General features: G+C 48.9%; 1 protein-coding gene across 5 annotated transcripts in view; it reads right to left on the bottom strand.

Moving 5' to 3' along the window:
• The window catches only part of DVL1 (dishevelled segment polarity protein 1), a 286,231-nt gene that overhangs the window by 146,627 nt on the left and 112,487 nt on the right, over nucleotides 1–27,117 (bottom strand). For all 5 annotated transcript variants that reach the window (XM_075328394.1, XM_075328393.1, XM_075328396.1 and 2 more), the window contains exon 4: nucleotides 22,958–23,070. In XM_075328394.1, the coding sequence (XP_075184509.1) occupies nucleotides 22,958–23,070 (113 nt within the window). The remainder of the gene's footprint in view (nucleotides 1–22,957; nucleotides 23,071–27,117) is intronic.

Below are 27,117 nucleotides of genomic sequence, written 5' to 3'. Positions count from 1 at the left end.
TCTTTTCCTGAGCAGTATTAGGGTATGTGCGCACATTGCAGGTTTGTTTCTCCAGTTTCTCCAGCAAAAAACCGCACCTCTGGCCAGAAAAACTCATACAAAAACGCATGCGTTTTTTGCTGTGTTTTTGGTGCGTTTTTGCCGTGTTTTTGCTGTGTTTTCGGTGTGTTTTTGGTGTGTTTTTGCCGCGTTTCCAGTGTGTTTTTGCCCATGCATTTTTTCACTATATTCAATGGAAAAACGCAGGGAAAAACGCAAAAAGAGGTGACATGCTGCTTCTTTTTTTTTCTGCACCCAAAACTGCAAGCCAAAAAAGAAGCAACATGTGCACAGCCTTTATGGATTCTCATAGACTTTGCTGGGGAAGGAAATGCATGCAGTTTAGGGCAATAAACAGCACCCAAAAATGCAACAAAAACGCAACAAAAACTTCACTGGGCGCACAGGGCCTTAAAAAGATTTGGAAGAGTTTTATTCAAAAATTGTTTCTTTGTTTTTTTTGCAGCCTTTTGATTGGACAGTAACTAATTCGGAGCGGATTGGATCAGGATCCAGTTCATGCACTTTTTTTTTTTCATCAGACATTTTTCAACATCTTTTTATGCCTAAAAAAGACGGACATTTCGTCATCATTCCAAGATGCTATTGAAGCTGACCCTGAGCCAAAATTCTCATCTTGCTCACACAAGTTTATATATCAGGTTCGTGGAAGATTGATAGGCTGTACGAGGATAATGCTCTGTCCCATAAAATGGCTGCCCCCACATTGTCCAGGTGACAGGTACAATCATTCTCTCTACAAACATTGGAAGGAAAATCAAATAAAGCCCTTTTAAACATGGGAAGGTGTAAAGCGGTGGATGGGATGTGGGGCTTCCTGTTCAGTCCATGATGGATTACGGGACGTGTTTACGTTCGCACTCGGAGGTGTTCATACTTAGGATGAGTAATGTCTTCTTACGTGAGATGATATCGCCTCATGCTGTCGCCTTCTACAAGACGGATGCCTTATTCCGGACACTTCTGATGAATTGACGGCCGAGTATCAGGAAGTGTTACTTCATACCCCGAAATTTGATCACCAAGTGGTTTACTTACTTGACAGCACTTTTACCAATAACTCTTATTTGTTGACCTTTTTCCCAACTACCGTAGTTCAAAACCTATTCATTTTTTTACAGAAGGATTAGAGTTGGGTGATAGTAATTTACACCGAATCACTGGAACGACACTAAATAGAATTCACAATTATTTGTAAAAAATTGCCCCTCTCTTCTCTACTTTACACTCTACCCATAGCTATACTATCTAAAGAGACAGAAACATACCTGTCTAAGCCATAGTTCCCACCATGATTTTTGGATTCTCTTTACTGAATTATGACTCCAGTCATAGTCCCTCATCACTCCCTGGCAGTGCCCCCTCCCTTCTTGTTCTCAGTGTTCCACTTACACCTCCATGGCCATGTCCTGTGATATGGAAATTAGGTGGCTTAGGGACAATGGACACAGGATGACTCCCTGCCGTGACCCTGTAGTGGGGGCTGCTAGCTAGTTAGCAAGGCTATGGAAATAGCCAGACAGAACGACTCCAGTAAAAAATGGTTCATATCTCGCAAGCCATATTTCCGATAAATATGGCAACCATGGGAAATGCCCCAGGCGTGATATCAGCCAATGGGGAACTGGCAGACAGGTCATGAGTCCCCTCGTTCTGTAGCTAAATTCATAACTGTCACAATGAGAGCATTGGCGTCCGCCTACGACGCTCCCAGGCAAAGTTATGGCCCATATTCCATGTTGTGGATTGTCCATAACTCAAGCCAGGGGTGGAGCAGGGCTCCCTCTGAGGTCACTAAGGTAGGAGGGGACCTGGATTTGCCCAGGTTGATAACCCTACTTCGGCCATTTTCCAGTGTTCTTTTCGCTGGGGGCACGTGTAGGAAACATCTGTGGGAAGGATCCTAGAAACCTGGGTACAGCGCCCCCCTGTGGCCAGACGCAACAAGGTAACTGCTGGAACTGTGTATGCCTGTTTGTAACCCATGCTTTGATTGTAACTGTACTCTGACATATGTATATTCTGTAGATTCCCTATTGTATATATTGTAGTTTCTAGTGTGCTTTAGGCTGATTAAATTATATAATTAATCTTGGGCTGCTCTGTTATCTCGATCTTGAATCCCACGTCTGTGTGTTCGGCTAATAGTTACCGTAAATCGGTTGGTGGCAGCGAATTGTGCCAAGGATTATTGTGGGGAGGCCAGTGAGATTCGGGGAGATTTTATATATTCCGCCCGCGGAGGTCGGGGGAATATATACCTTACTCTCACCGGGGACCCTTCAATAATCGGCATAAGTAGTATAGCGGCCTCCTTGCTTATTGTCGGGCAATTCCATAATTGGCCTGACTATAAGAGGGGCGCTAGAGAGCGCGTCACGTGCTCTGTCTGTCGGTCGGGAGGTATAAAGGAGGGGTGACCCCCACTTGTTACCCCCCGATTGTGACGTACTGGTAGCCAGCGCGGGGGATTTCTGAGTGACCCCCCGGTGGTTTGTGACATATTGGTGGCATAGCGGTGGGATCGAGATAATAGTGTGTGTGAGTGTGAGACCCATACTCCCAGACACTAAAGACTGCCTGCAGCAGCTGTGGCTGCTGGGGTCTTCAGACTAGCTCAACACTAGAGTGTCAGAGTGCAGATACTGTAAGGTGTGTGGAGGCATCAGGTGTCAGTTCTGTGTCAGTGACCAAAAGTCTGCAAGAATGGCTGATGGCACCAGGAGCAGAGCTATGCAACTGGCCAATGCTAAGGCAGGAGCCGAAGAGAGGGAGGACGGTGCTGTGGACAGCAATGAGGAGGTTGCCCACGAGTCCTCCAGGAGCTCGACGCCAGAAAACCGTTCTGCCGAGGACATTGCACAACCTGGCACTGCTGGACAAGATGAGGAGGAGCTCACCCAAGGTTCCTCAACGAGCCAGATGCCAGCCCTCCGCTCTGAAAGGGACAGTGAATCGCCTAGCTCTGCAGCGTGCCGCAGATCACCACGTGCCATTCCACCGAGCCTGGGAGGCTCGGATAGCCTTCTTCAAATGGCTATGGCCCTTCTCCAGGCTGGAGACCAGAAGGGCTACAAGGAACTCCTGGCAGAGCGCAGGGCAGAGCGGCAGGCAGCGCGTGACGCTGAGGCTGCGGAGCGGCACGCAGAGCGTGAGGCTGCGGAGCGAGAGCGGCAGGCAGCGCGTGAAGAGCGAGAGCGAGAGCGACAGGCAGACCGTGACTACCAGCTGCAGCTAGCTCAGCTCCGGCCCTCATCAGCCACACGTGACCTTCGAGACACCAAACTTCCAAAGGTCCGTGTTGAGGACTTCCCAGTGCTGGAGAAGGATGGAGACTTGGACTCTTTCTTGACTGCTTTTGAACGGACTTGCTTGCAGCACCATCTGGACAAGGACCAGTGGGCCAAATACCTGACCCCCCGTTTAAGGGGTAAGGCCCTGGATATCCTTGGGGACTTGCCTGCTGAGGCAGATCAGGGCTACGACACCATCAAGCGGGCCCTGATCCAACAGTACAACCTCACTCCAGAGTCCTACCGCAAGAAGTTCCGGAGCCTACAGAAGGGACCAAAGGACTCCTGGGCTGACCACCGGCGGGCACTTGCCCGAGCTGCCGACCACTGGACCCAAGGCCTGCAGCTTTCCACCGGACCGGAGATCCTGGACTTGTTCATCACGGAGCAACTCTTGTGGAACTGCCCTGAGGATCTCCGCCAGTTCATCCGAGACCAGAAGCCAAAGGGGTCCACGGCTACAGCTGCCCTTGCCGATGACTACACCAACAACCGGGCCCCTGAGGCCAGGAGAGCGGCCACCAGCAGCACCTGGAGAGGGGGTAAGATGAATTCTGCGACTGCCCCACCTGCCCCTAGACTGCAGGGGGTGTCCCCCTCAACTCCCCTCTCCAGGCCCGTGGCAGAGCCAAGACGGTGCCACCAGTGCAACCTACCTGGACACTTCAAGGCCATGTGCCCTCAGCGTCCCAAGGCCCCGGCTCCGTCCCCGTCCCAAGGGCCGCCCAAGGTGTATTGTGTGGGTGGGGGTGGTGGTAGGTCCCTGGACAGCTTCCAACCTGTCACCGTCGGCCGGTCTGTGACCATAGGACTGCGAGACAGCGCCTCGGAGGTGACTCTGGTGCGGCCTGAGATGGTGTCCCCCCAAGACTTGATCCCTGGAAAAACCCTCGCTGTCTCCGGGATTGGAGGCACTGACCCGGCGCTGCCTGTTGCTGACATTTATGTGGACTGGGGCGCAGGGCGAGGGGTGAGGGAGGTGGGGGTAACTGATCGGATCCCTGCAAACGTGCTACTTGGGACAGATTTGGGGCAGATAACCTCCCAGTTTGGGCCCCAACCAAGGGCTGAACCTTCAGCCAGTACTGACATGCCTCCGGACAATGTTAATGTGTTATCTATGAATGATGTAAGGGAGGAGGGAGTGAACTCTGATATTTCTGCTTGCATAGACACCATAGACACACACTCAGCTGCAGCTGTGACAGGGGAGGGGGTCAGAGAAAGGTGTGACAATGCCTCTACAAGTAACCAGCCTGTGAGCTGGGATCTGTTGCCCTCTGCAGGGATAAGCAGAGAGCAGGGTGCTGCAGGGGGAGGACCAGTGTGTGGGGTGGGGGATACCACAGCAAATGTGGGGTCCCCAGAGATTTCACAGCGGGGTTCTGTTGCTGCAGGAGGGGAACAGGCAGGTGAGATTGGGGCCGGTCCAGGAGCGGAAGTGCTCCCAGGTAAGATCTCGGTGCATGGTTCCCCCACAACCGGGGTGTCAGGAAGCCAGGTAGGTCTGCCTGAACCGGCGACTTGGTCAGGAACGGAGGAGGAGCAGGCACGACCCACGGTCGCAGCGGCTGTGGCCGCTGTCACCCGCAGTGGGAGTGCTGGAAGCCAAGGGGCCTCCCGGAGGTCCGATAGCTCTTCCCCTTCTGACCAAGTGGCAGCCGAGTCAGGTGGAGGCCAGGACACAGGTCCCGGGGTACTGACCGAAGATGTGACAGTCTCGTCGATTCTGGCCACATCTAGTCAGGGGTTTCAGGCAGCGTTAGAAGCTGACGACAGCCTGAAAGCTCTTAAGGAGCAGGCGGCCCAGCCTCCCTCGGACTCGGACCCGGAGCGAGTGGTCTGGGACCAAGGACGGCTGTACCGGGCCACGGTCCAGCAGGGTTCACCGGAGGCGTGGCCCAGGGACCGACAGTTGGTGGTACCCTATCCGTTCCGGACGGAGTTGTTGCGGATCGCACATGAGATTCCGATGGCCGGACACCTAGGGATCGCTAAGACCAAGGCCAGGTTAAACCAGCATTTCTACTGGCCAAAAATGGGGGCCGATGTGGCTGCCTACTGCCGTTCGTGTGAAACCTGTCAGAGAGTGGGGAAGGCGGGGCCACGCCCCAAAGCCCCACTAGTATCTCTGCCAATCATCGATGAGCCTTTCAGGAGGGTGGCTGTGGATCTGGTCGGCCCGCTGGCCATCCCCAGCAGCTCCGGGAAACGCTTCATACTGACGGTAGTGGACTATGCCACCCGGTACCCAGAAGCAGTGGCCTTGTCGTCCATTCGGGCTGACAAGGTGGCCACCGCATTGCTGGAGATTTTCTCCCGAGTGGGTTTTCCCCAGGAAATGCTCACTGACCGGGGGACCCAATTCATGTCCCAGCTGATGGAGGCCCTCTGTAAGCAAGTCCAGGTGCGACATCTGGTGGCCAGCCCGTACCATCCACAGACTAATGGCCTGTGCGAGCGGTTCAATGGCACCTTAAAGCAGATGCTTAAGATGTTGGTCGACTCCCATGGGCGTGACTGGGAGCGGTATCTCCCACACCTGTTATTTGCTTACCGGGAGGTTCCACAGGCCTCAACAGGATTCTCACCGTTTGAGCTCCTGTACGGGCGACGTGTGCGGGGCCCCCTGGCTCTGGTGAAAGAGGCTTGGGAAGGGGATTTGGCCACCCCTGGAGTGTCGGTTATCGAGTATGTCATGCGCTTCCGGGACAAAATGCAGGCCTTGACGCAACTGGTACACGACAATATGGCTCAAGCCCAGGCCGATCAGAAGCGTTGGTACGACCAGAACGCTTGTGAGAGGACCTACCAAGTGGGTCAAAAGGTGTGGGTACTGGTCCCCGTACCACAGGACAAGCTTCAGGCAGCCTGGGAAGGCCCATACCTCGTGTACCAGCAGCTCAACCCTGTAACGTACCTGGTCACCCTGGACCCTGCCCGTGGAAGGCGGAAGCCCTTCCATGTGAACATGATGAAGGCACATCATGAGCGGGAGGCATGTGCGCTCCCCGTGTGCAACCTGCCCGAGGAGGGAGAAGCGGAAACCCTCTTGGATATGCTAGCCCAGGTTAGGGCAGGCGGATCCATTGAGGATGTGGAGGTTGGCCACCAGCTCTTGGAAGACCAACGGTCCCAGCTGTGGGCCACCCTCCTCCCCTTCCGGGGGTTGTTTACCAACCAGCCCGGAAGGACTGACTTGGCTGTCCATCACGTGGACACTGGGGATCATCCCCCGATCCGGCGTTCAGCATATCGGGTCTCCCTGGAGGTGCAGCAACACATGCGCCAGGAGATTGACGAGATGCTGAAGCTGGGGGTGATCCAGGCATCCAACAGCGCTTGGGCCTCGCCTGTAGTCCTCGTCCCTAAGAAGGACCGAACCACTCGGTTCTGCGTGGACTACAGGGGGCTCAATGCGGTCACGGTCGCCGATGCGTACCCAATGCCACGCATCGATGACCTGCTCGATCAGTTGGCCGGGGCTCAGTACCTGACCATCATGGATCTGAGCCGGGGATATTGGCAGATCCCCCTGACTCGCAAGGCCAGGGAACGCTCTGCCTTTATTACCCCATTTGGACTGTACGAGTCCACGGTGATGCCATTCGGGATGAGGAATGCCCCTGCCACTTTCCAGCGGATGGTCAACACCCTGCTCAAGGGACTTGAAGGGTACGCGGCCGCGTACCTGGATGACATTGCCGTCTTCAGTCCCACCTGGGAGGACCACCTAGAGCATCTAGCACAGGTGCTCAGGCGGATCCACCGGGCAGGTTTGACCATCAAGCCGGGAAAGTGTCAGCTGGCCATGAGCGAGGTCCAGTACCTCGGTCACCGGGTAGGTGGGAGAACACTGAAGCCCGAGCCTGAGAAAGTGGAAGCCATCGCATCCTGGCCCACCCCCAGGACCAAGAAGCAGGTGATGTCCTTCTTGGGGACCGCTGGGTACTATAGGAGGTTTGTTCCATGCTATAGTAGCCTGGCAAAGCCCTTGACGGACCTCACCAAGAAGAAGCTGCCCTCTGCAGTCGATTGGACAATGGACTGCGAGACAGCCTTCCGGGCCCTAAAGGACGCCCTGTCCAGCCCGCCCGTGCTACAGGCAGCCGACTTCACGCGGCCGTTTGTAGTACAGACCGACGCCAGTGACTTCGGCCTCGGTGCGGTGCTCAGCCAGGTGGACTCTGCGAGCCAAGAGCACCCAGTCTTGTACCTGAGCAGGAAGCTGTTACCAAGGGAAGTTGCCTATTCCACGATGGAGAAGGAGTGCCTGGCCATAGTGTGGGCCCTGCAGCGTCTGCAACCCTATCTATACGGGCGCCACTTCATCGTGGAGACGGACCACAATCCCCTCAGCTGGTTGCACACCGTCTCTGGGACGAATGGGCGATTGTTGCGATGGAGCCTTGCGCTCCAGCAATACAACTTCACCATTCGCCACAAAAGGGGCCGTGACCACGGTAACGCAGACGGGCTGTCCCGACAAGGAGAGGTCGCGGACGGGCGCACGGGGGAACACCGGAGTGTGCTGCCCCCTAGCGCCCTCAAAAGGGGGGAGGTGTGAGGCAAATCCCGGGATATGAAGATGAATTATGACTCCAGTCATAGTCCCTCATCACTCCCTGGCAGTGCCCCCTCCCTTCTTGTTCTCAGTGTTCCACTTACACCTCCATGGCCATGTCCTGTGATATGGAAATTAGGTGGCTTAGGGACAATGGACACAGGATGACTCCCTGCCGTGACCCTGTAGTGGGGGCTGCTAGCTAGTTAGCAAGGCTATGGAAATAGCCAGACAGAACGACTCCAGTAAAAAATGGTTCATATCTCGCAAGCCATATTTCCGATAAATATGGCAACCATGGGAAATGCCCAAGGCGTGATATCAGCCAATGGGGAACTGGCAGACAGGTCATGAGTCCCCTCGTTCTGTAGCTAAATTCATAACTGTCACAATGAGAGCATTGGCGTCCGCCTACGACGCTCCCAGGCAAAGTTATGGCCCATATTCCATGTTGTGGATTGTCCATAACTCAAGCCAGGGGTGGAGCAGGGCTCCCTCTGAGGTCACTAAGGTAGGAGGGGACCTGGATTTGCCCAGGTTGATAACCCTACTTCGGCCATTTTCCAGTGTTCTTTTCGCTGGGGGCACGTGTAGGAAACATCTGTGGGAAGGATCCTAGAAACCTGGGTACAGCGCCCCCCTGTGGCCAGACGCAACAAGGTAACTGCTGGAACTGTGTATGCCTGTTTGTAACCCATGCTTTGATTGTAACTGTACTCTGACATATGTATATTCTGTAGATTCCCTATTGTATATATTGTAGTTTCTAGTGTGCTTTAGGCTGATTAAATTATATATATATATGGGATTCTGATCTGGCTTATATATCCTGAGTCATATTGCAAAGGATTGTCAAAAATCCACTTGTGACTTTTAGGATCGCTACTTCCAATAGGTGGCGCTGTGCTAGAGTTTGTCTCCTTTACTGGAGAGACAATTTAAATTATATAATTAATCTTGGGCTGCTCTGTTATCTCGATCTTGAATCCCACGTCTGTGTGTTCGGCTAATAGTTACCGTAAATCGGTTGGTGGCAGCGAATTGTGCCAAGGATTATTGTGGGGAGGCCAGTGAGATTCGGGGAGATTTTATATATTCCGCCCGCGGAGGTCGGGGGAATATATACCTTACTCTCACCGGGGACCCTTCAATAATCGGCATAAGTAGTATAGCGGCCTCCTTGCTTATTGTCGGGCAATTCCATAATTGGCCTGACTATAAGAGGGGCGCTAGAGAGCGCGTCACGTGCTCTGTCTGTCGGTCGGGAGGTATAAAGGAGGGGTGACCCCCACTTGTTACCCCCCGATTGTGACGTACTGGTAGCCAGCGCGGGGGATTTCTGAGTGACCCCCCCGGTGGTTTGTGACAGTTGACCTTTTTCCCAACTACCGTAGTTCAAAACCTATTCATTTTTTTACAGAAGGATTAGAGTTGGGTGATAGTAATTTACACCGAATCACTGGAACGACACTAAATAGAATTCACAATTATTTGTAAAAAATTGCCCCTCTCTTCTCTACTTTACACTCTACCCATAGCTATACTATCTAAAGAGACAGAAACATACCTGTCTAAGCCATAGTTCCCACCATGATTTTTGGATTCTCTTTACTCCATAACCCCTTTATACTGTATATTAGCGTAGAGTGGCGTGAGGTGGTAGTTGAGGGCAAGGGATTGACTCCGGACGCCCCGACACGCTCCGTGAAATACCTATCTGGGACTTTTGATGTGCGGGTTGGAAACTCCTACAGGTCGCAAACATGGTGTCGGATGGCCAGGACCGGATGACAACTCACAAGGAGACCAATAGTTCACTTTAAACCGCAACTCTTTACTGGAGGTATTCATTGTCATTCACAATTGTATGCCCCAGATAGTGGGCACATATCTTACAGTTACATTTTCACTTTGCCTTAACAGACACAGTTCACTGTATGTCTATCACGCTCGCTCACAAGGCCTTCACTGACTCTTTCTAGAATTAAACATCCTTTCCCTGTCAGCCGACCCCTCCTAGGGTGGGCTAGCCCAACGCTTAACTGTTTCTGTTCCTGCGGTCTGTTGCTGGGCAGACTTTATCTTTCACCTATATAATATTCTAACACAAATACTGTACATTACATATTGCATTATCAACACTGCTATATATTAATACTAGTTCTAGCACCTGGCGTTGTAACTGTCTCTTTGTTCTTCTCCCAGTCTCTTTCCATGTGTCTCTTTCCATGTGTCTCTTTTCCTGTGTCTATTTCCGTCTGTCTTTTTCCCTCTCTGTCTCTTTCCCTCTCTGTCTCTTTCCCTCTCTGTCTCTTTCCCTCTCTGTCTCTTTCCCTCTCTGTCTGTCTCTTTCCCTCTCTGTCTGTCTCTTTCCCTCTCTGTCTGTCTCTTTCCCTCTCTGTCTGTCTCTTTCCCTGGCTGTCTCTGTCTGTCTCTTTCCCTGGCTGACTCTTTCCCTGGCTTACTCTTTCCCTGGCTGACTCTTTCCCTGGCTGACTCTTTCCCTGGCTGACTCTTTCCCTGGCTGACTCTGTCTCTTTCCCTGGCTGACTCTGTCTCTTTCCCTGGCTGCGCTGTGACACGCCAACATTCCATTTAAGGGCGTGGTTGCGTATTCTTCTGAAGTTCTGGCTGCACTGTGGCTCCTAGCTCCATTGACTTTAATGGAGGCAGTTTTTTTTGCAAATAACTATAAAGTACAGGGTTAAAATTTCCCCTCAAAACATAGTCTATGACGTTCCCTGAGTCAAATGGAGTGTCTGTGCAAAATTTCGTGATTGTACATGCGATGTTGCGGATTCCTTTAGCGGATATACATACATACACTCAGCTTTATATATCAGATTACATCTTAAGTGGGCTTTACACGCCACAATATATCTTACGATGTGTCGGCGGGGTCACGTCGTATGCGACGCACATCCGGCATCGTAAGTTATATTGTAGCATGTGACAGCTACGTGTGATTGCGATTTAACGTTAAAACGTTCATCGCATGCACGTCGTTCAATTGCTAAAAATTGAACGTGAGCTTGTTCAATGTTCCCGAGGCAGCACACATCGCAGTGTGTGACACCCCAGGAACAATGAACAGATCTTACCTGAGTCCTGCGGCTCCCGCCGGCTATGCGGAAGGAAGGAGGTGGGCGGGATATTTACGTCCCGCTAATCTCCGCCCCTCCGCTTCTATTGGCCGCGTGACGTCGCGGTGACGCCGAATGTCCCTCCCACTCCAGGAAGTGGATGTTCGCCGCCCACATCAAGGTAGTATGGAAGGGCAAGTACGTGTGACGGCAAATAATCGTTTGTGTGACACGGGCAACAAATTGAACGTGCCGCACATACGATGGGGGCGGTTACGATCGCATACAATATCGTATGCTTAATCGTAACGTGTAAAGCAGGCTTTACACCTTATATCTTACATTACATAGGAAGATATCACATTACAGTACAATACATCACAGCATTTACAAAAGACGCAAGACACAACAAAACTAGGCAATTGGTGTCTTCAATGGCAGGAACGTGACAACCATTGTCCAGCAGTCTTATGCATACATAATATCTCTAAAACAATAACTTGACATTTCCTTTGAATGATTAATACTTTTAATCTTCCAAATTCTACGAAAATGCCATAAGCTTTGTTATTCTGAGGTACGCAACGGATGTGATAGACCGTCATTAGGTATGGAATATATACAAAATTCATCCATAAAGACCACCTATAGCCCATCGACTTAAACTTAGAGGAACATGAATGACCTCAGTGGTATCCCATTCCTCTCCACAAAGGAAGCAGAAGGCCATTTTCCTAAGAGAATTATCAAAACTGGAACTCGACACCGAATGAGTATAACACTGAGTAGGCAAAACAGCATCTATGTGACTGTCCATCTGCTCTATCACATGCAGGGAACAGATGCATCTAGATAGTGAAAGAGTAGAACCGTGATCTCAGAGCAGCTGTATGTCCGGAGTCAAAAAAGAAAATAATTTTTTCTTAAACTATCAAAACCTCGGCAAAAATAGAGAGAAATTAACAAGATGAACACATGACATAAGCGAGAAGATCAGACCATAAACATACCACTAAGAAGAGATTTGCTGACAAAATGAAAAAAGTATATAAAGGTTTTTTACAGCTTTTTTATGCATTTTTTTTACCCGTTTTTTTTGGGACTTTTTATACTACTATTCATTTGGTTAACAGACTGTTTTGGGTTTTTTTTAATTCAGAAATTCTTCAAGATTTGACACTTTAATTCTTTTTCAATACTTAAAAAAACGGGTGAAAACACCATCATGTTTAGGCCATTTTTTTTCCACTGAAAACAATAGGAAGCCAATTTGAGGATTGCTTGAAGTTTGGCATGACTCCACTATAGGCTTACACACTCCTCTACTCCAACCCCACTATCTCTTACCACCCAAAAAGAAAACCTATGGGTTTTAATAGAAAGAAATCAAACAATAAAATTTGTAAAACTTGTCTAAAGGCCGCTTTACACGCAACGATATCGCTAACGAGATATCGCTGGGGTCACGGAATTCGTGACGCACATCCGGCGTAGTTAGCGACGTCGTTGCGTGTGACACCTACGAGCGACTGCTAACGATCGCAAAATAGTGAAAAATTGTTGATTGTTGACACGTCGTTCATTTCCCAAATATCGTTGCTCGTTCTGGACGCAGGTTGTTCATCGTTCCTGAGGCAGTACACATCGCTACGTGTGACACCCCGGGAACAACAGCCTTCCTGCGTCCTCCGGCAACGAGGTGGGAGTGACGTTCATTCGGCTGCTCCCCACCCCTCTACTTCTATTGGTGGCTCGCTGTGTGACGTTGCTGTGACGCCGCACGAACTGCCCCCTTAGAAAAGAGGTTGTTCGCCGGCCACAGCGACGTCACTGGGAAGGTAAGTGTGACGCGTCCAAGCGAGATTATTCGCCACGGGCAGCGATTTGCCCGTGATGCTCAAACGACGGGGGTGGGTGCGATCGTCGCAGCGTGTTAAGCAGCCTTGAGATTTGGTGTTATGCGATAATTTTACTGCTATGATTTTGCTGAAAAAAAACAACAAAAAAACAAAACAAAAAAAACAAACCAACAGCTAAATTGTATATAAATGAACCAACCAACTGCAGTTGAAGTCTGTGGAAAGTGGCTCACATGCTACCAAAAAGAGAATCAAAAGGATTTGGAAAATTTGGGGACTATGTCTTGGTGACACGGTAATTCCCAACTCGCAATGTGACACCATTGGATGCAATATCACAAATGTGATTGAGGGATTGATGGATCAAAACCTTTAAATTTTGGTAAAACCCTGAGAATTGCCTCTTACGTCCCCAGCATCTCTTTTGAATAGCCGGCCTGGCGCAATGTCATCTTTGCAGCATGATGCACATTTGGCATCTCGCTACGCCGGCTAATCAAGAGAAAAGAAGCGGATATCGGGAGGTAGGAGGTGTTTCTCAAAGCTCCCATCTGTCTGCCGACGATTACTGAAGGTCTCCTATACATATAAGAATAAAGTCTGCCAATATCAGAGGGCTAGGTCTGATATATAATGTATATAGGGGCCTCTTGACTCTGCCCCATTGATGATGGTGGCAAGAAGAATATTTTTAATTCCTGATTGTTTATGCTGGAGATAAACCGCTGTCAGAGATATTAATCAGAGGCTTTTCCCTTTTACCCAAAAGCACATATGCATTGTGGTGATCCTCCATCCAAAGTGGCGTAACATGAAGCTCATAGGTCCCAATGCAAAAGCTCCAACAGGACCCCCATTTATTGCACATCTTTAATAGCATTGGTCTTTTCATAAAGGCCAAATGGACTTTTTAGGCTATAGAGCTCGGGTGTAGGGGGGGTTAAGGCTACTTCACCCCCCTACAGAAGTAGCCATGACACAGAAGGTGTTATGTAATTTAATCTAATGTATTGTGTTTCTTGTAAATGGCCACCAGATGGCAGTGTGGTAGTGACGACTGTCCTGGCACCTGGGTAGGCAGGGAAAGGGTTAAGAGAAAGGAGGACGCCAGAGTATATATAGGACAGGATGCAGAAGGAGGGTAGGAGAGTTCCCAGGAGGAGATAGACAAGAGGCCAGAATATTCTTATTAATTCAAGATCCTAAGGGTCATCCCTTTGATCCCGGACACGTAGGGTCCTGCTCTTAAGAGGACTGTGGAACTGCGTCCCCAGAAGCTGGGTTTAGTCCGGTTGCTCGAGGTCTGAAACCTAAAAAAAAATCCCCTGCGAGACCGAAGGTCAGTGGGCCCTTAACGGAGAAGTGTAGGTTCTGGCCAAAAGCAAGAACGGAGGAGTGCTGTCGCACATAGCCCCTCCAAAGTGCAAGCTAATCCCTGTGGGTGGGACGGATAGGCTTAAGGACTATTTGAATCGGTTTGTGCAGCATGACGTCAGACAGGAGAATGAGGGGCCTAGTATTGTCCGATGGAGCCCAGGTGCCAGGAAAGCAGTCGGCCGTCAAATTAAATGTTGAAGTGGAGTCGGAGGGAACCCCATCGGGACCAGAAGCGGTGCCCGTGTTATGCGAATTAAAAATGTCCATGTATTGAAGTTCAGTAAAGATCGGTCGTTTGAAGGAACTACACCGGTGTCTGCTTTATTGACTCAGAAAACGAATGGACTGTGGCAAAGGTATACATAATAGGGACAAGTACAATAATCATAACCAATACAAGGCAGCGACAGGTACAGGAGGATAGAGGTCCCTGCCCGCAAGGGCTCACAGTCTACAAGGGATAGGTGAGGATACAGTAGGTTAGGGTAGAGCTGGTTGTGCGGCGCTGTATCAGACTGAGGATTATTGTAGGTTGTAGGCTTGTCAGAAGAGGTGGGTCTTCAGGATCCTTTTGAAACTTGTCAAGGTAGGCAAGAGTCTGATGTGTTGTGGCAGAGCATTCCAGTGTATGGGGGAGGCACGGGAGAAATCTTGGATGCGATGGTGGGAAGAGGAGATGAGATTGGAGCAGAGAAGGAGATCTTGTGAGAATCGAAAGTTACGTGGAGGTAAGTACCGGGAGACTAGGTCACAGATGTATGGAGGAGACAGGTTGTGGATGGCTTTGTAGGTCATGGTTAGGGTTTTCAACTGGAGTCGTTGGGCAATGGGAAGACAGTGAAGGGATTGGCAGGGAGGAAAGGTCGGGGAGTAGCGGGGGAGAGGTGGATTAGCCGGGCAGCAGAGTTTAGAATAGATTGTAGGGGTGCGAGACTGTTAGAAGGGAGGCCACAGAGCAGGAAGTTGCAATAATCCAGGCGGGACATAATAAGGGCATGCACTAGCCTTTCCTTGCAGTGGAACGGCAACCTGCAGGCAAGGGATTACCGAGCAGCTGCGCTGCGGCCTGGCAACCCCTGCACACATGACTACCACTCCCTGCACCGTCCCCCCCCCAAACGAGCGCGATTGCAACCCCTGCACCTAACGTAGTTACATCTCTGGTCACATCAAATCTGGTTATCGTCTCTAATTTGGCACCAATGTAATCATGAATGAACCTAGAAATGTACTACTTATATATCCAATTTGCCAAAAGTGAAGTACATAGGAGGATAACCAGATTATTTGTAGATGGCATTCCTAGAATTTTTCTGAGGCTATCGGAAATCTGCAGCGTTGTGTTCTTGATGGCTTATCACAATGTGTAAAACTCAACAGCGTCTCCATCCTCGGACCCAGCGGACCTCGATGCCAACCTCCCCCCTCGTCTCCTGTAATTACGACCATTTAAAACAAAATAACAGACTGCCGATTCCAGGCAATAACAACATGCCGCTTCTGGATACTGTTCATTTTATCAATTCTTATTACCTCCCTGCCAAAAATCTGCCAGGTCTGAATTAATGTTGACCTCACTGGTTCGGCTTCTGGAATAATCTGGTGAAACCTCATTAGGTGTGGTCTGTCCACAGTGAGACGCAGATGCATCTTGAGCACTGCAGGAATTTGAGGGATAAATAAATCTTTCTGTCTTTAACGATTTTGCTAAAGACTGATAGAAAAAAACCCAACATTCAATATCTTCTGTGAACAGCCCCGGGACCCGTCCATAGCAGCAAGGTATTTTTAACTGGTGGGAAATGTTCGAGTATTGAGGCTGTCATAATTCTTGTAGACAGGATTCTGTCTACAAGAATGATTTTATTTTCTTTATATGGATACAGTAGATACAGTGAAGGAAATAAGTATTTGATCCCTTGCTGATTTTGTACATTTGCCCACTGACAAAAACATGAACAGTCAATAATTTTAAGGGAAGGTTATGTGAGAGATAGAATATACAACATAAAATCCCCAAAAATCACATTGTATAAATTATATAAATTTATTTGTATTTTGCAGAGAGAAATAAGTATATGATCCCTCTGGCAACCAAGACTTAATACTTGGTGGCAAAATCCTTGTTGGTAGTCAGATGTTTTTTGTAGTTGATGATGAGGTTTGCGCACATGTCAGGAGGAATTTTGCTCCACTCCTCTTTGCAGATCATCTTTAAGTCATTAAGATTTTGACGCTGTCGCTTGGCAGCTCGGAGCTTCAGCTCCTCCATAGGTTTTCTATGGGATTATGGTCTGGTGCCTGGCTAGGCCGCTCTATGACCTTAATGTGATTTTTTTTGAGCCACTCTTTCGTTGTCTTGGCTGTATGTTTTGGGTCTTTGTCATGCTGAAAGACCCAGCCACGACCCATTTTTACTGTCCTGGCGGAGGGAAGGAGGTTGTCACTCAGGATTTTATGGTACATGGCTCCATCCATTGTCCCATTGATGCAGTGAAGTAGTCCTGTGTGCTTAGCAGAGAAACATCCCCATAACATAATGTTTCCACCTCCATGCTTGACAGTGGGGATGGTGTTCTTTGGGTCATAGGCAGCATTTCTCTTCCTCCGAACACGGCAAGTTGGGTTAAGGGCAAAGAGCTTAGTTTTTGTCTCCTCTGACCACAGCACCTTTTCCCAATTACTCTCAGACTTATCCAGGTGTTCACTGGCAAACTTCAGACAGGCCGGCTGCACATGTGCCTTCTTCAGATGAGCCGGCTGCACATGTGACTTCTTCAATCGGGCCGGCTGAATATGGGCCTTCTTCAGATGGGCCGGCTGCACATGTGCCTTCTTCAGACGAGGCGGCTGCACATGTGCCTTCTTGAGCAGTGGGCCTTTGCGGGCACTGCAGGATTTTAAGCCATTACGGCATAATGTGTTACCCATGGTTTTCTTGGTGACAGTGGTCCCAGCTGCCCATAGCCCATTCCAACCTGGTGCAGGTCTATGATCTTGTCCCTGACATCCTAATGCCGGCGTCACACGGTACGATATATCGGGCGATATGTCGTCGGGGTCACGTCGTTAGTGACGAACATCCGGCATCGTCAGACATATCGTAGCGTGTGACACCTCGGAACGACTGTGAACAAGCAAAAATACTCACCTTATCGTTGCTCGTTGACACGTTGTTCATTTTCAAAAAGTCGGTCCTCCTTCTATGCTCCGGTTGCTCATCGTTCCCGTGGCAGCACACGTCGCTCCGTGTGACATCACGGGAATGACTAACACAGCTTACCTGCGTCCCGCCGGCAATGCGGAAGGAAGGAGGTGGACGGGATGTTACGTCCCGCTCATCTCCGCCCCTCCGCTTCTATTGGCCAGCTGCCGTGTGACGTCACTGTGACGGCGAACATCCCTCTCCCTTCAGGAAGAGGATGTTCGCCGCCCACAGCGAGGTCGTCCGGGAGGTAAGTACGTGTGACAGGGGGTTCACGACTTTGTAAGCCACGGGCAACTAATTGCCCATGACGCACAAACGACGGGGGCGGGTACGATCGCTCATGCGATTGCACAATAGATCGTCCCGTGTGACGTCGGCATTAGAAAGCTCTTTGATCGCCCATGTTGTAGAGATTAGAGTCTGACTGATTGAGTCTGTGGACAGGAGTCTTTTATACAGGTGACAATTTAAGACAACCGCCTTTAATGCAGGTAACGAGTTGATTAGGACCGTCTAACTAGTCTGTAAGAGCCAGAACTCTTAATGGTTGGTAGGGGGATCAAATACTGATTTCTCTCTGCAAAATGCAAACAAATTTATATATTTTATACAATGTGATTTTCTGGATTTTATTTTTGATATTCTCTTACTGTTAAAATTAACCTAACCTTAAAATTATAGACTGTTCATGTCTTTGTCAGTGGGCACACTTTAAAAAAATCAGCAAGGGATCAAATACTTATTTTCTTCACTGTATATGGATTAGTAAACCACCTTTATTGTCAATTTTGGACCCTCAGACTAGTCCTCACAGTCTATTCAGACATGTTTGAGTTTCTTTGGTCTATCACAGAGGTAACACAGTTAATAACAGCCAGAAAGAGGCTTCAAATAATGTTAATCTCATTATTACGGTATAATCATATAGATTCTTTTCACAAGGATTATGGTCCATATTCCGCGCTAAAATCCATAAAAAGAGGGCCTAAATAACGCCCTCTCGCCAATTCTTTGATTCTTTAATTTGATGATGGGTTTATTATTGGTCCCCTTCTTACACAATGATGAAGCAAAGATGGTAAAAGTCGAGGAGATATGCAGTCACCTGTGTCCTCACACTCGGCATCGCCTGCAGTCTGCTCACATTCCCAGCACTGACAGGCAGGCGACCAGCCTGCAGGCGGCACATAGCCAGTCCGGACAAGCAGTGCACAGAACATCCGCTCTGAGAGGCCTCAGGGGCACAAGCCGGACCTGCTAAACTTCACAAAATCAACAGTCTGACCCTAAAAACAGTCTATGTATGAGTGATGGGTACCAGAGTAACCCTGCTCGTTCTTTATCATGGTGGGAACGTACATTAGTTGGGTAAACCCTTATCTGTAGCTTTCACACATATTACATTTTTTTTTCTAGTAGATATTTCTTTTAGGAATCGAACTTGTCCCACTTATTAGTATAATTGTGGAGCACATCATTTAGTGCACTTTGCAGCATAAACAGGTCCCAACGTGATGCAATATTACCAGTCACATCTAAAGTGGTTGTCTGAACATCGGAAAAGATTGCAAAGTGTTTGAGAGCAAGAAACTTTATAATTGATCTCTTTTTAAAAATCCTCTCCATGCTTGGTTTACTGCTCATTGCCCAGGTTACTGTCCACCTCTGTAGTCTACCGTATGTGCCCGGCTTCCTAGGCAAGAAGCACTCACTTGCAAAATCATTGACGTGACATCACCAGATATCAGAGGTCACTGTCACACTCCCGGTCCGACCACGCCGCCCACCACCTGTCGCTCCAACCCCTGGGGTCCCTGCTCCCCGCCGAGCCCGCTCTCCTGCTACCTCGTCCATACTTTTTCCCCGTCGGTCCCAACCCTGCGCCACACGCTCGCTGCAGCTGCCTATGCTCCGGCGTCCTGCCTCCCCTCCTGTGGTCTCAGCTCTGACTTCTGGGTTGCGGTCCTCACACATGCACACTAGAGGGCGCGCGCGAGCACTCACCTGGACTTAAAGGGACAGCATAGCTGTTCGGGATATGACTACTAATTAACCTTGGGTATTTAAGACTTCCTATTCCCCATGGCTAGTGCCTGTTCAACACGTCCCTGTAGCTTGTCTCTTGTACCAGTTGTTCAGGTCCCTCTAGGCCTGTGCTTTGTGGAAAGCGGGCTTTACACGCTATGATATCGTTAATGAATTATCGTCAGGGTCACGGTGTTTGTGACGCACATCCGGCGTCGTTAACGAGATCGCAGCGTGTGACACTTAAGAGTGATCTTAAACGATCGGAGAGGAGGGCAAAATCGTTTGCCGTGGAGAGGTCGTCCTGAAACAAAAAATCGTTTTCAGGATGTTAGAGATGTTGTTCCTCGATCCTGTGGCACCACACATCGCTGTGTGTGACACCGCAGGAGCGAGGAACATCTCATTACCTGCCTCCACCGGCAATGCGGACGGAAGAAGGTGGGCGGGATGTTACGTCCCGCTCATTTCCGCCCCTCCGCTTCTATTAGGCGCCTGCTGTGTGACATCGCTGTGACGCCACACGACCCGCCTCCTTGGGAAGGAGGCGGTTCGCCGGCCAGAGCTACGTCGCAGGGCAGGTAAGTCCGTGTGACGGGGGTAAGCGAGGTTGTGCGACACGGGCAGCGATATGCCCGTGTCGCACAACCGATGGGGGCGGGTACGATCGCTTGCGATCTCGCTAGCAAGATCGCAGCGTGTAAAGCCCGCTTTACTGTGTCTGTGCATGCAGATCCTGAGTACCGTTCTGAGCACACACTTCAGCCTGATCCCATTAACCTGCACCAGTCTCCACTCCTGGACCTCAGCCTGATCCCGTTAACCTGCACCAGTCTCCGCTCCTGGACCTCAGCCTGATCCTGTTAACCTGCAATAGTCTCCGCTTCTGGACTTCTGCCTGATCCCGTTCACCTGTACCTCGTTCAGATCGGATCCTGTATCTATAAGACTATCCAGTGACTCTTGCTGATCCCGGCTTCCGTGCATCTAGGCCCTCTGCGGTTACGCCTGACAGTTCCTGTATAGGGGTTCGCTCGAGGCGGCGTCGCAGGGCAGTCCAGTGCACGGTATAGTGGGTCCACTCCCAGGACTATTGTTACAGTCACAGAGCCTGGGGGGTCACATGATGGGGATGAGCGGACCGCAATAGCGCTGCTCAGAGGCAGAATGTACTACACAGGCCTTCCCTATGAGTTTTACAGTGATGTGGCCACTAATGCTGAGTAGTGAACCACCCCTTTAAAGATGGCCAGAATGCTGGATCAGTGTCCCTATGCTCCTTCGATGCTGCAAAGATAAAACTGCTTCTGCTGGCAACAACTGAGAGCGCACAGTTCAGACCAACGGCAGCGCCATGTAGCTGATCCAAACTCTCAATCATAAGGAGTGCACCGCACCCCTAAGCACAGGGAGCTCGGATAAAGGATAGATGTGCGCTCCTAAAGACAGAAGAGACGTATCCTTTACATTTGACACTTTCTTTGACAATGGGATTTGATTTAAAAGAAAATGGGTATTTAGAAACAAAAGAATCCATTTTAAATGCAATGTGTTCCAAAACATAAAAGGGTTGTACACTACCTGGACAAACTCTTTTTAAAATACATACTCCCACTCATAAAGTAACGATAACGTACCTCCTGCATCAGGTCTCCAGGGGCTCGTGTGACATTGTTGCTTAATGTCACGTGAGCCCTGGGAGAGCTGGAACGATGCCGAAGATGAATTTAGGATGTTTTTATTTTACAAAGGGGAGTAATTATTTTAAATAGATATATCCAAATAGTGGACAACCTCTTAAAGCACAAAAAGTGGGGCAAACTAAGGTCTCATTCACGTGTCCGTATTTAAACATGTACGTGAAACAATGGTACTAGTGTCAGCAGTGTTTTGGATTAGAGTCATCTGGTTGACCGATTTTAAAATCAGTTGTCATGGATGGATCAATATAAATAAATTACAAATTTTCTTTGAGGTTGTGGAACAATGTTGCAATTTTTAACGTTTTCACATTAGTTTCGCTTAACACTGCCCAAGTTGCTGAATCCTCCAAGTCACACTTTGCTCTCTATTCTGGCTATATGACTTCCTTCCCATGTCCGTGCTTCCGGTACATGTGATATCCATTTTTTTCATGGATACCCCATGTACCTATTATAATTTATTCGGCTGCTCACGTGTCTGTATTGTTTAGTAGACCATGTGTTTGTGCAAAACATATGGAGACACCCCATTTTTTCCAGCAGCACGGATGACAAAGACCAGTACAAGTCTATGGGTCAGTGAAAAATACGTACAGCACATGGATGGCATCAGTGTCCAATCCGTGTGCTGTATGTAATGCAAGTCACTACTTATGGGTAGTGCAGACTGAAGAGTAGTCAGGCAAGCTGTGGTCTGGTAACAGAAGGACACGTATGGATACAGGGAGAACACAGAAGAGTAGCCAGGTTACAATTCGAGGGTCAGAATTCCAGGAGTGCATGTAATAGATTCAGGGAAAAAACTGAGATGTGGTCAGGTAACGGTCCGAGGTCAAAAGCCAGGAGGTCATGACAGGAACAGGGTGAGGGCAGAGAGGAGTCAAGCAATGGTCTGGGGTCAAGAAACAAAGATCAGAACTATGCAGAAACACAGGCCAACAGCACAACTACAGAACCAGAATGTACAACTGGCAAGAGAGCATGCTCAGTAATAAAAATAGAGAAATTACCAGGAAGATGGAACAACTGAGTAATCAGCACCTCCCAGGACCTGCATGGGAATCCTGCGCTGTCAATCAACCTGCCAGCTCAGCAGTCCAGGAAAGCGCAGCAGAGCATCTCTTAGTCTGCAAGATGCTCTGCACAGAGTAATTGTGTCACTGTATGTGTTTAACATTGCCAAGTATACGAGAAGCTTTGTCATTTCTTAATATATTCAGCCATTTGTAAAAAAAAAAGCACTGATGACACCGGTACCACTTTTTTATACGGACGTGTAAAAGAGGCCTAAGACTGGGTTCCTGAGAAATAGCCCTTTATCTATGATGTCTGTATAACCCTTTTGGCATTGAATGCACAAAAAATTGATAAAATTAACTAAAATAATTTAAAAATAAATATATATTGATATAAAATATTACAATAAAACTTTCTCATATTTTGTTTTACATTTTTTTACCCATAAAAATATCAACTGCCGACAAGAATACAGAATAATGCCAATGTTTTTGTTATTCTATGGTTCTCTAAGTCTCAAATTTTGGTTAGGTTTTGTAGAGATACATAAAAGCAGTCAAATTTTTTAGACTAGATGGTCACGAAAGCAAGTTCCCAGCAGACGTCCATTGTGTAGGAAATCAATGACTCACTGATGTGAACAGGGCAAAGCCTCCTGTCAGCATTCAATCAATACGTCTGTCTGTCAAGTCCGTCTGCACTGATCAATATATACATGACACAGATAACTGAGCATGAGATGTAAGTCAAGCTGGCGTGCCACCATACCGTCATCATGTGCCTCTCTGTTCTTCCTCCGATGACGTTCTCTCCTGTGGCTTACAACAGAGTCTGTTCCCGTCTCATTGTCTAGTCCATCCCGACTGCTGCCAGCGTTAGGGCTGTAAGAAACAGGAAAGGTCAGGCGTCAGTATAGATGGCAATCTACAGTGCCCTTAACTATTTGATAGATGTCACAATTTCCATAATTTGCAGCTTACTGCTACTGATGAGTGAGCACTATCATGCTCAAGTATGGTAGTGCTCACCAATCACTAGTTACAAGTACCGAGCACCTGAGCATGGTAGTGCCCGCTCATCACTAGTTACAAGTACCAAACACCCGAACATGGTAGTGCTCGCTCATCACTAGTTACGAATACCAAGCACCCGAGCATGGTAGTGCCCGCTCATCACTAGTTATGAGTACTGAGCACCCAAGCATGGTAGTGCCCACTCATCACTAGTTACGAGTACTGAGCACCCGAGCATGGTAGTGCCTGCTCATCACTAGTTACGAGTACTGAGCACCCAAGCATGGTAGTGCCCACTCATCACTAGTTACGAGTACAGAGCACCTGAGCATGGTAGTGCCCACTCATCACTAGTTACGAGTACTGAGCACCCGAGCATGGTAGTGCCCGCTCATCACTAGTTACGAATACCAAGCACCCAAGCATGGTAGTGCCCGCTCATCACTAGTTATGAGTACTGAGCACCCAAGCATGGTAGTGCCCACTCATCACTAGTTACGAGTACTGAGCACCCGAGCATGGTAGTGCCCGCTCATCACTAGTTACGAGTACTGAGCACCTGAGCATAGTAGTGCCCGCTCATCACTAGTTACGAGTACTGTGCACCTGAGCATGGTAGTGCCCGCTCATCACTAGTTACGAGTACCGAGCACCTGAGCATGGTAGTGCCCGCTCATCACTAGTTACGAGTACCGAGCACCTGAGCATGGTAGTGCCCGCTCATCACTAGTTACGAGTACCAAGCACCCGAGCATGGTAGTGCTCGCTCATCACTAGTTACGAGTACCGAGCACCTGAGCATGGTAGTGCCCGCTCATCACTAGTTACGAGTACCAAGCACCTGAGCATGGTAGTGCTCGCTCATCACTAGTTACGAGTACTGAGCACCCGAGCATGGTAGTGCCCGGTCATCACTAGTTACGAGTACTGAGCACCCGAGCATGATAGTGCCCACTCATCACTAGTTACGAGTACAGAGCACCCGAGCATGGTAGTGCCCGCTCATCACTAGTTACGAGTACTGAGCACCCGAGCATGGTAGTGCTTGCTCATCACTAGTTACGAGTACTGAGCACCTGAGCATGGTAGTGCCCACTCATCACTAGTTACGAGTACTGAGCACCTGAGCATGGTAGTGCCCGCTGATTACTAGTTACGATTAGTCATCGTTAGCGATGTCGTTGCGTGTGACACCCTACGTGCGACTCCGAACGATCGCAAATAGGGTGAAAATCGTTGATCGTTGACACGTCGTTCAGTTTCAAAATATTGTTTGTCGTTTGGAACGCAGCAGACATATTGGTACGTTTGACACCCTGCCAACGACGAACAACATCCACACAACTGCCTTGGTCAAACAATATATCGCTGAACGATGTAGCGTCGCTTGTGAGATGTGTACGTGTGACCGCTACAAAACGACCTATGAGCGATCTCGGCAAATCGTGACAACGATCTGGGCCTGTCACATCGCTAGCGATATCGTTGTATGTAAAGCAGCCTTAACTTCCATCTATTGCTCCATTATTTATTAAAAAAAATAAACATTGAACAAGACAACTATTTTATTGTGAAGGACTCTCTTTGGGATTATTAGTGCAGTGAGGAAATGTGATAATGACAGTCTTGCACAGAGCTAGACACGTCCTAGTTATGGTGCATTGTCTGCTGATAATAAAAGATCACATACAGTGTATAGTGGATTTCACTTGCAACAGCGCAACCTAGTGGTACACAACAATACTGCAATTTTTTATTTATTGTTACATAACAATCAGCTAGATTATTTACTGTAGATAGATAGATAGATAGATAAAAACAAAAAACAAAATTTCATTAGACTCCTGCGTTTTTGGGTGCAGAGCCTCCAAGGTCAACAAGGGCCATCCTTGTATGACATCCTTCTACACATCCTTTTCAAGTAATTCCTCCCAAAAAAGTCTATCTAGCAAAGTCTTTCTTGATTAAACGACCATCGGTTACGTTCCCACGATGAGCTTTTGATGTTGCAGAATTACTGCACGTGTTATGTACATTAAGTTACTTGCGCTTTTTCATTGCTTTTTTTTGTGTGTTTTTTATCGGGTTTTTTAAGCTGCTTTTTTTTTTCTTTTTGATGTGCCATGTTTTAAATAAAGCGCTTTGTTTTTTACACTTCCTGGTATTTGGCTTTGGCAAAAGTTGTTGTTTTTTTATATAGGTGTACATTTCATGCGTTTTTTTTATGCGTTTCTGCCACTGAAATACACTAAAAGCACATGCAATTTTTGTACCTGTGGATTTTCCGCATCTAATGCAGATCTGTAGGGGAAATCTGCACAGAAACCTGAGGGTAGCGTATCCACTAAAGAAACTGACATGTTGCGGATTTGAAACTCACACAGCAGGTCAGTGTATGCTGACTAAAAAACACTCAGTGGGCAGGAGATTTTTCTAAGGGCACGTGCACATATTATTTGGTGAGGTTTTTTACCTCAGTGTTTGGTCAGTTTTTTACCTCAGCATTTGGTGAGTTTTTTACCTCAGTATTTGGTGAGTTCTTTACCTCAGTGTTTGGTAAATTTTTTTTTTCCTCAGTATTTGGTGAGTTCTTTACCTCAGCATTTGGTGAGTTCTTTACCTCAGTATATGGAAAGTTTTTTACCTCAGTATTTGTAGCCAAAACCAGGAATGAGTGAAAAATACAGAAGTGGTGCCCGTGTTTCTAATATACTTTTCCTCTGATTGTTCCACTCCTGATTTTGGCTACAATTACTGAGGTAAAAAACTCACCAAATACTTAATGTGTGCATGTGGCCTAAGTAGCTGTGTTTTTGGCACAGCAAAAATACACAGTGCCATAAGCCCGCTTTACACGCTGCAATGTATCTTACAATGTGTCGGCGGGGTCACGTCGTAAGTGACGCACATCCGGCATCGTAAGGTACATTGCAGTGTGTGACAGCTACGTGCGATTGCGATTGAATGGTAAAACGTTCATCGCACGCACATCGTTCATTTCTCTAGAATTGAAAGTCAGATTGTTCATCGTACCCGTGGTAGCACACATCGCAGTGTGAGACACCCCGGGAACGATTGTCGCGGGCGGAGGGGACGCACTCGCCACGCTCGGGTCCCGGGCTTCTGCTGCTGCTGCTGCTCGGTGGCTCGAGCGGTGGACCGGACCCGGGGACTCGAGCAGCGCTCCTCACCCGTGAGTGAAAAGGGGGTGGTATGTTTGGGGAGATTGTTCGTGACGCCACCCACGGGTCGTGGTGATAATGGCACCACCGCTGCTGGTAACGGGGATCCCGGGAGAGATGGTAGGGTGCAGCTGAGATGTTGTCCCCTCCGTGGGCAGGGGTTGGTGATCCCGGGGCCCGGTGGTGTAACGGGGAGGTTGGATGGCTGGGGTGCAGGGGTGCAGGGTTGCAGGGACAGTGCGGCGCGGTGCCTGACGGCACTGGTGTACTCACTCAGACAATCACTGACAGTCTCTGGTAAACCAAAACGGCCGGATGGACGGGGCCCGCAGCCGGCTGCAGTGTTGTTGTTGTGCTCTCCCCGGACGGGTGATGGTGGCTGTCTTTCCCTGCACCTTGTAGAAAGTTCTTGACTCCTGTGGTTGCCCACCGGTAGTCGGCACCCCGGCGTATAGGTGCCGTAGGAGCCCGTTTTTCCCGCAGGCGCTGGCCCTTGGATCTCTAGCCTATGGCGGTGGCTGTATATCCTCTCTGGGTGGACGGTTGCCTTCAATCGGGACTTGGTAGTTGGGGAACCCCTGGGGTTCCTGTCACATTTGGATTTGACTATTGACGGCGGCTCCAAGCCTGGTCGGGGTCCGATGGCCCTGCCTGTGTGCTTAGCTTCACTCCGTTCCCTGGTCTGGTACCGGCGGGCCGACGCCCGACCCCGGTCCTTACAGCTCTGCGGAGT

Source organism: Anomaloglossus baeobatrachus, chromosome 11, assembly GCF_048569485.1.
Source record: "Anomaloglossus baeobatrachus isolate aAnoBae1 chromosome 11, aAnoBae1.hap1, whole genome shotgun sequence".
Lineage (NCBI taxonomy): Eukaryota > Metazoa > Chordata > Amphibia > Anura > Aromobatidae > Anomaloglossus > Anomaloglossus baeobatrachus.
Note: the sequence above shows the minus strand (reverse complement) of the source record. Positions and strands in the feature narration are given on the sequence as shown.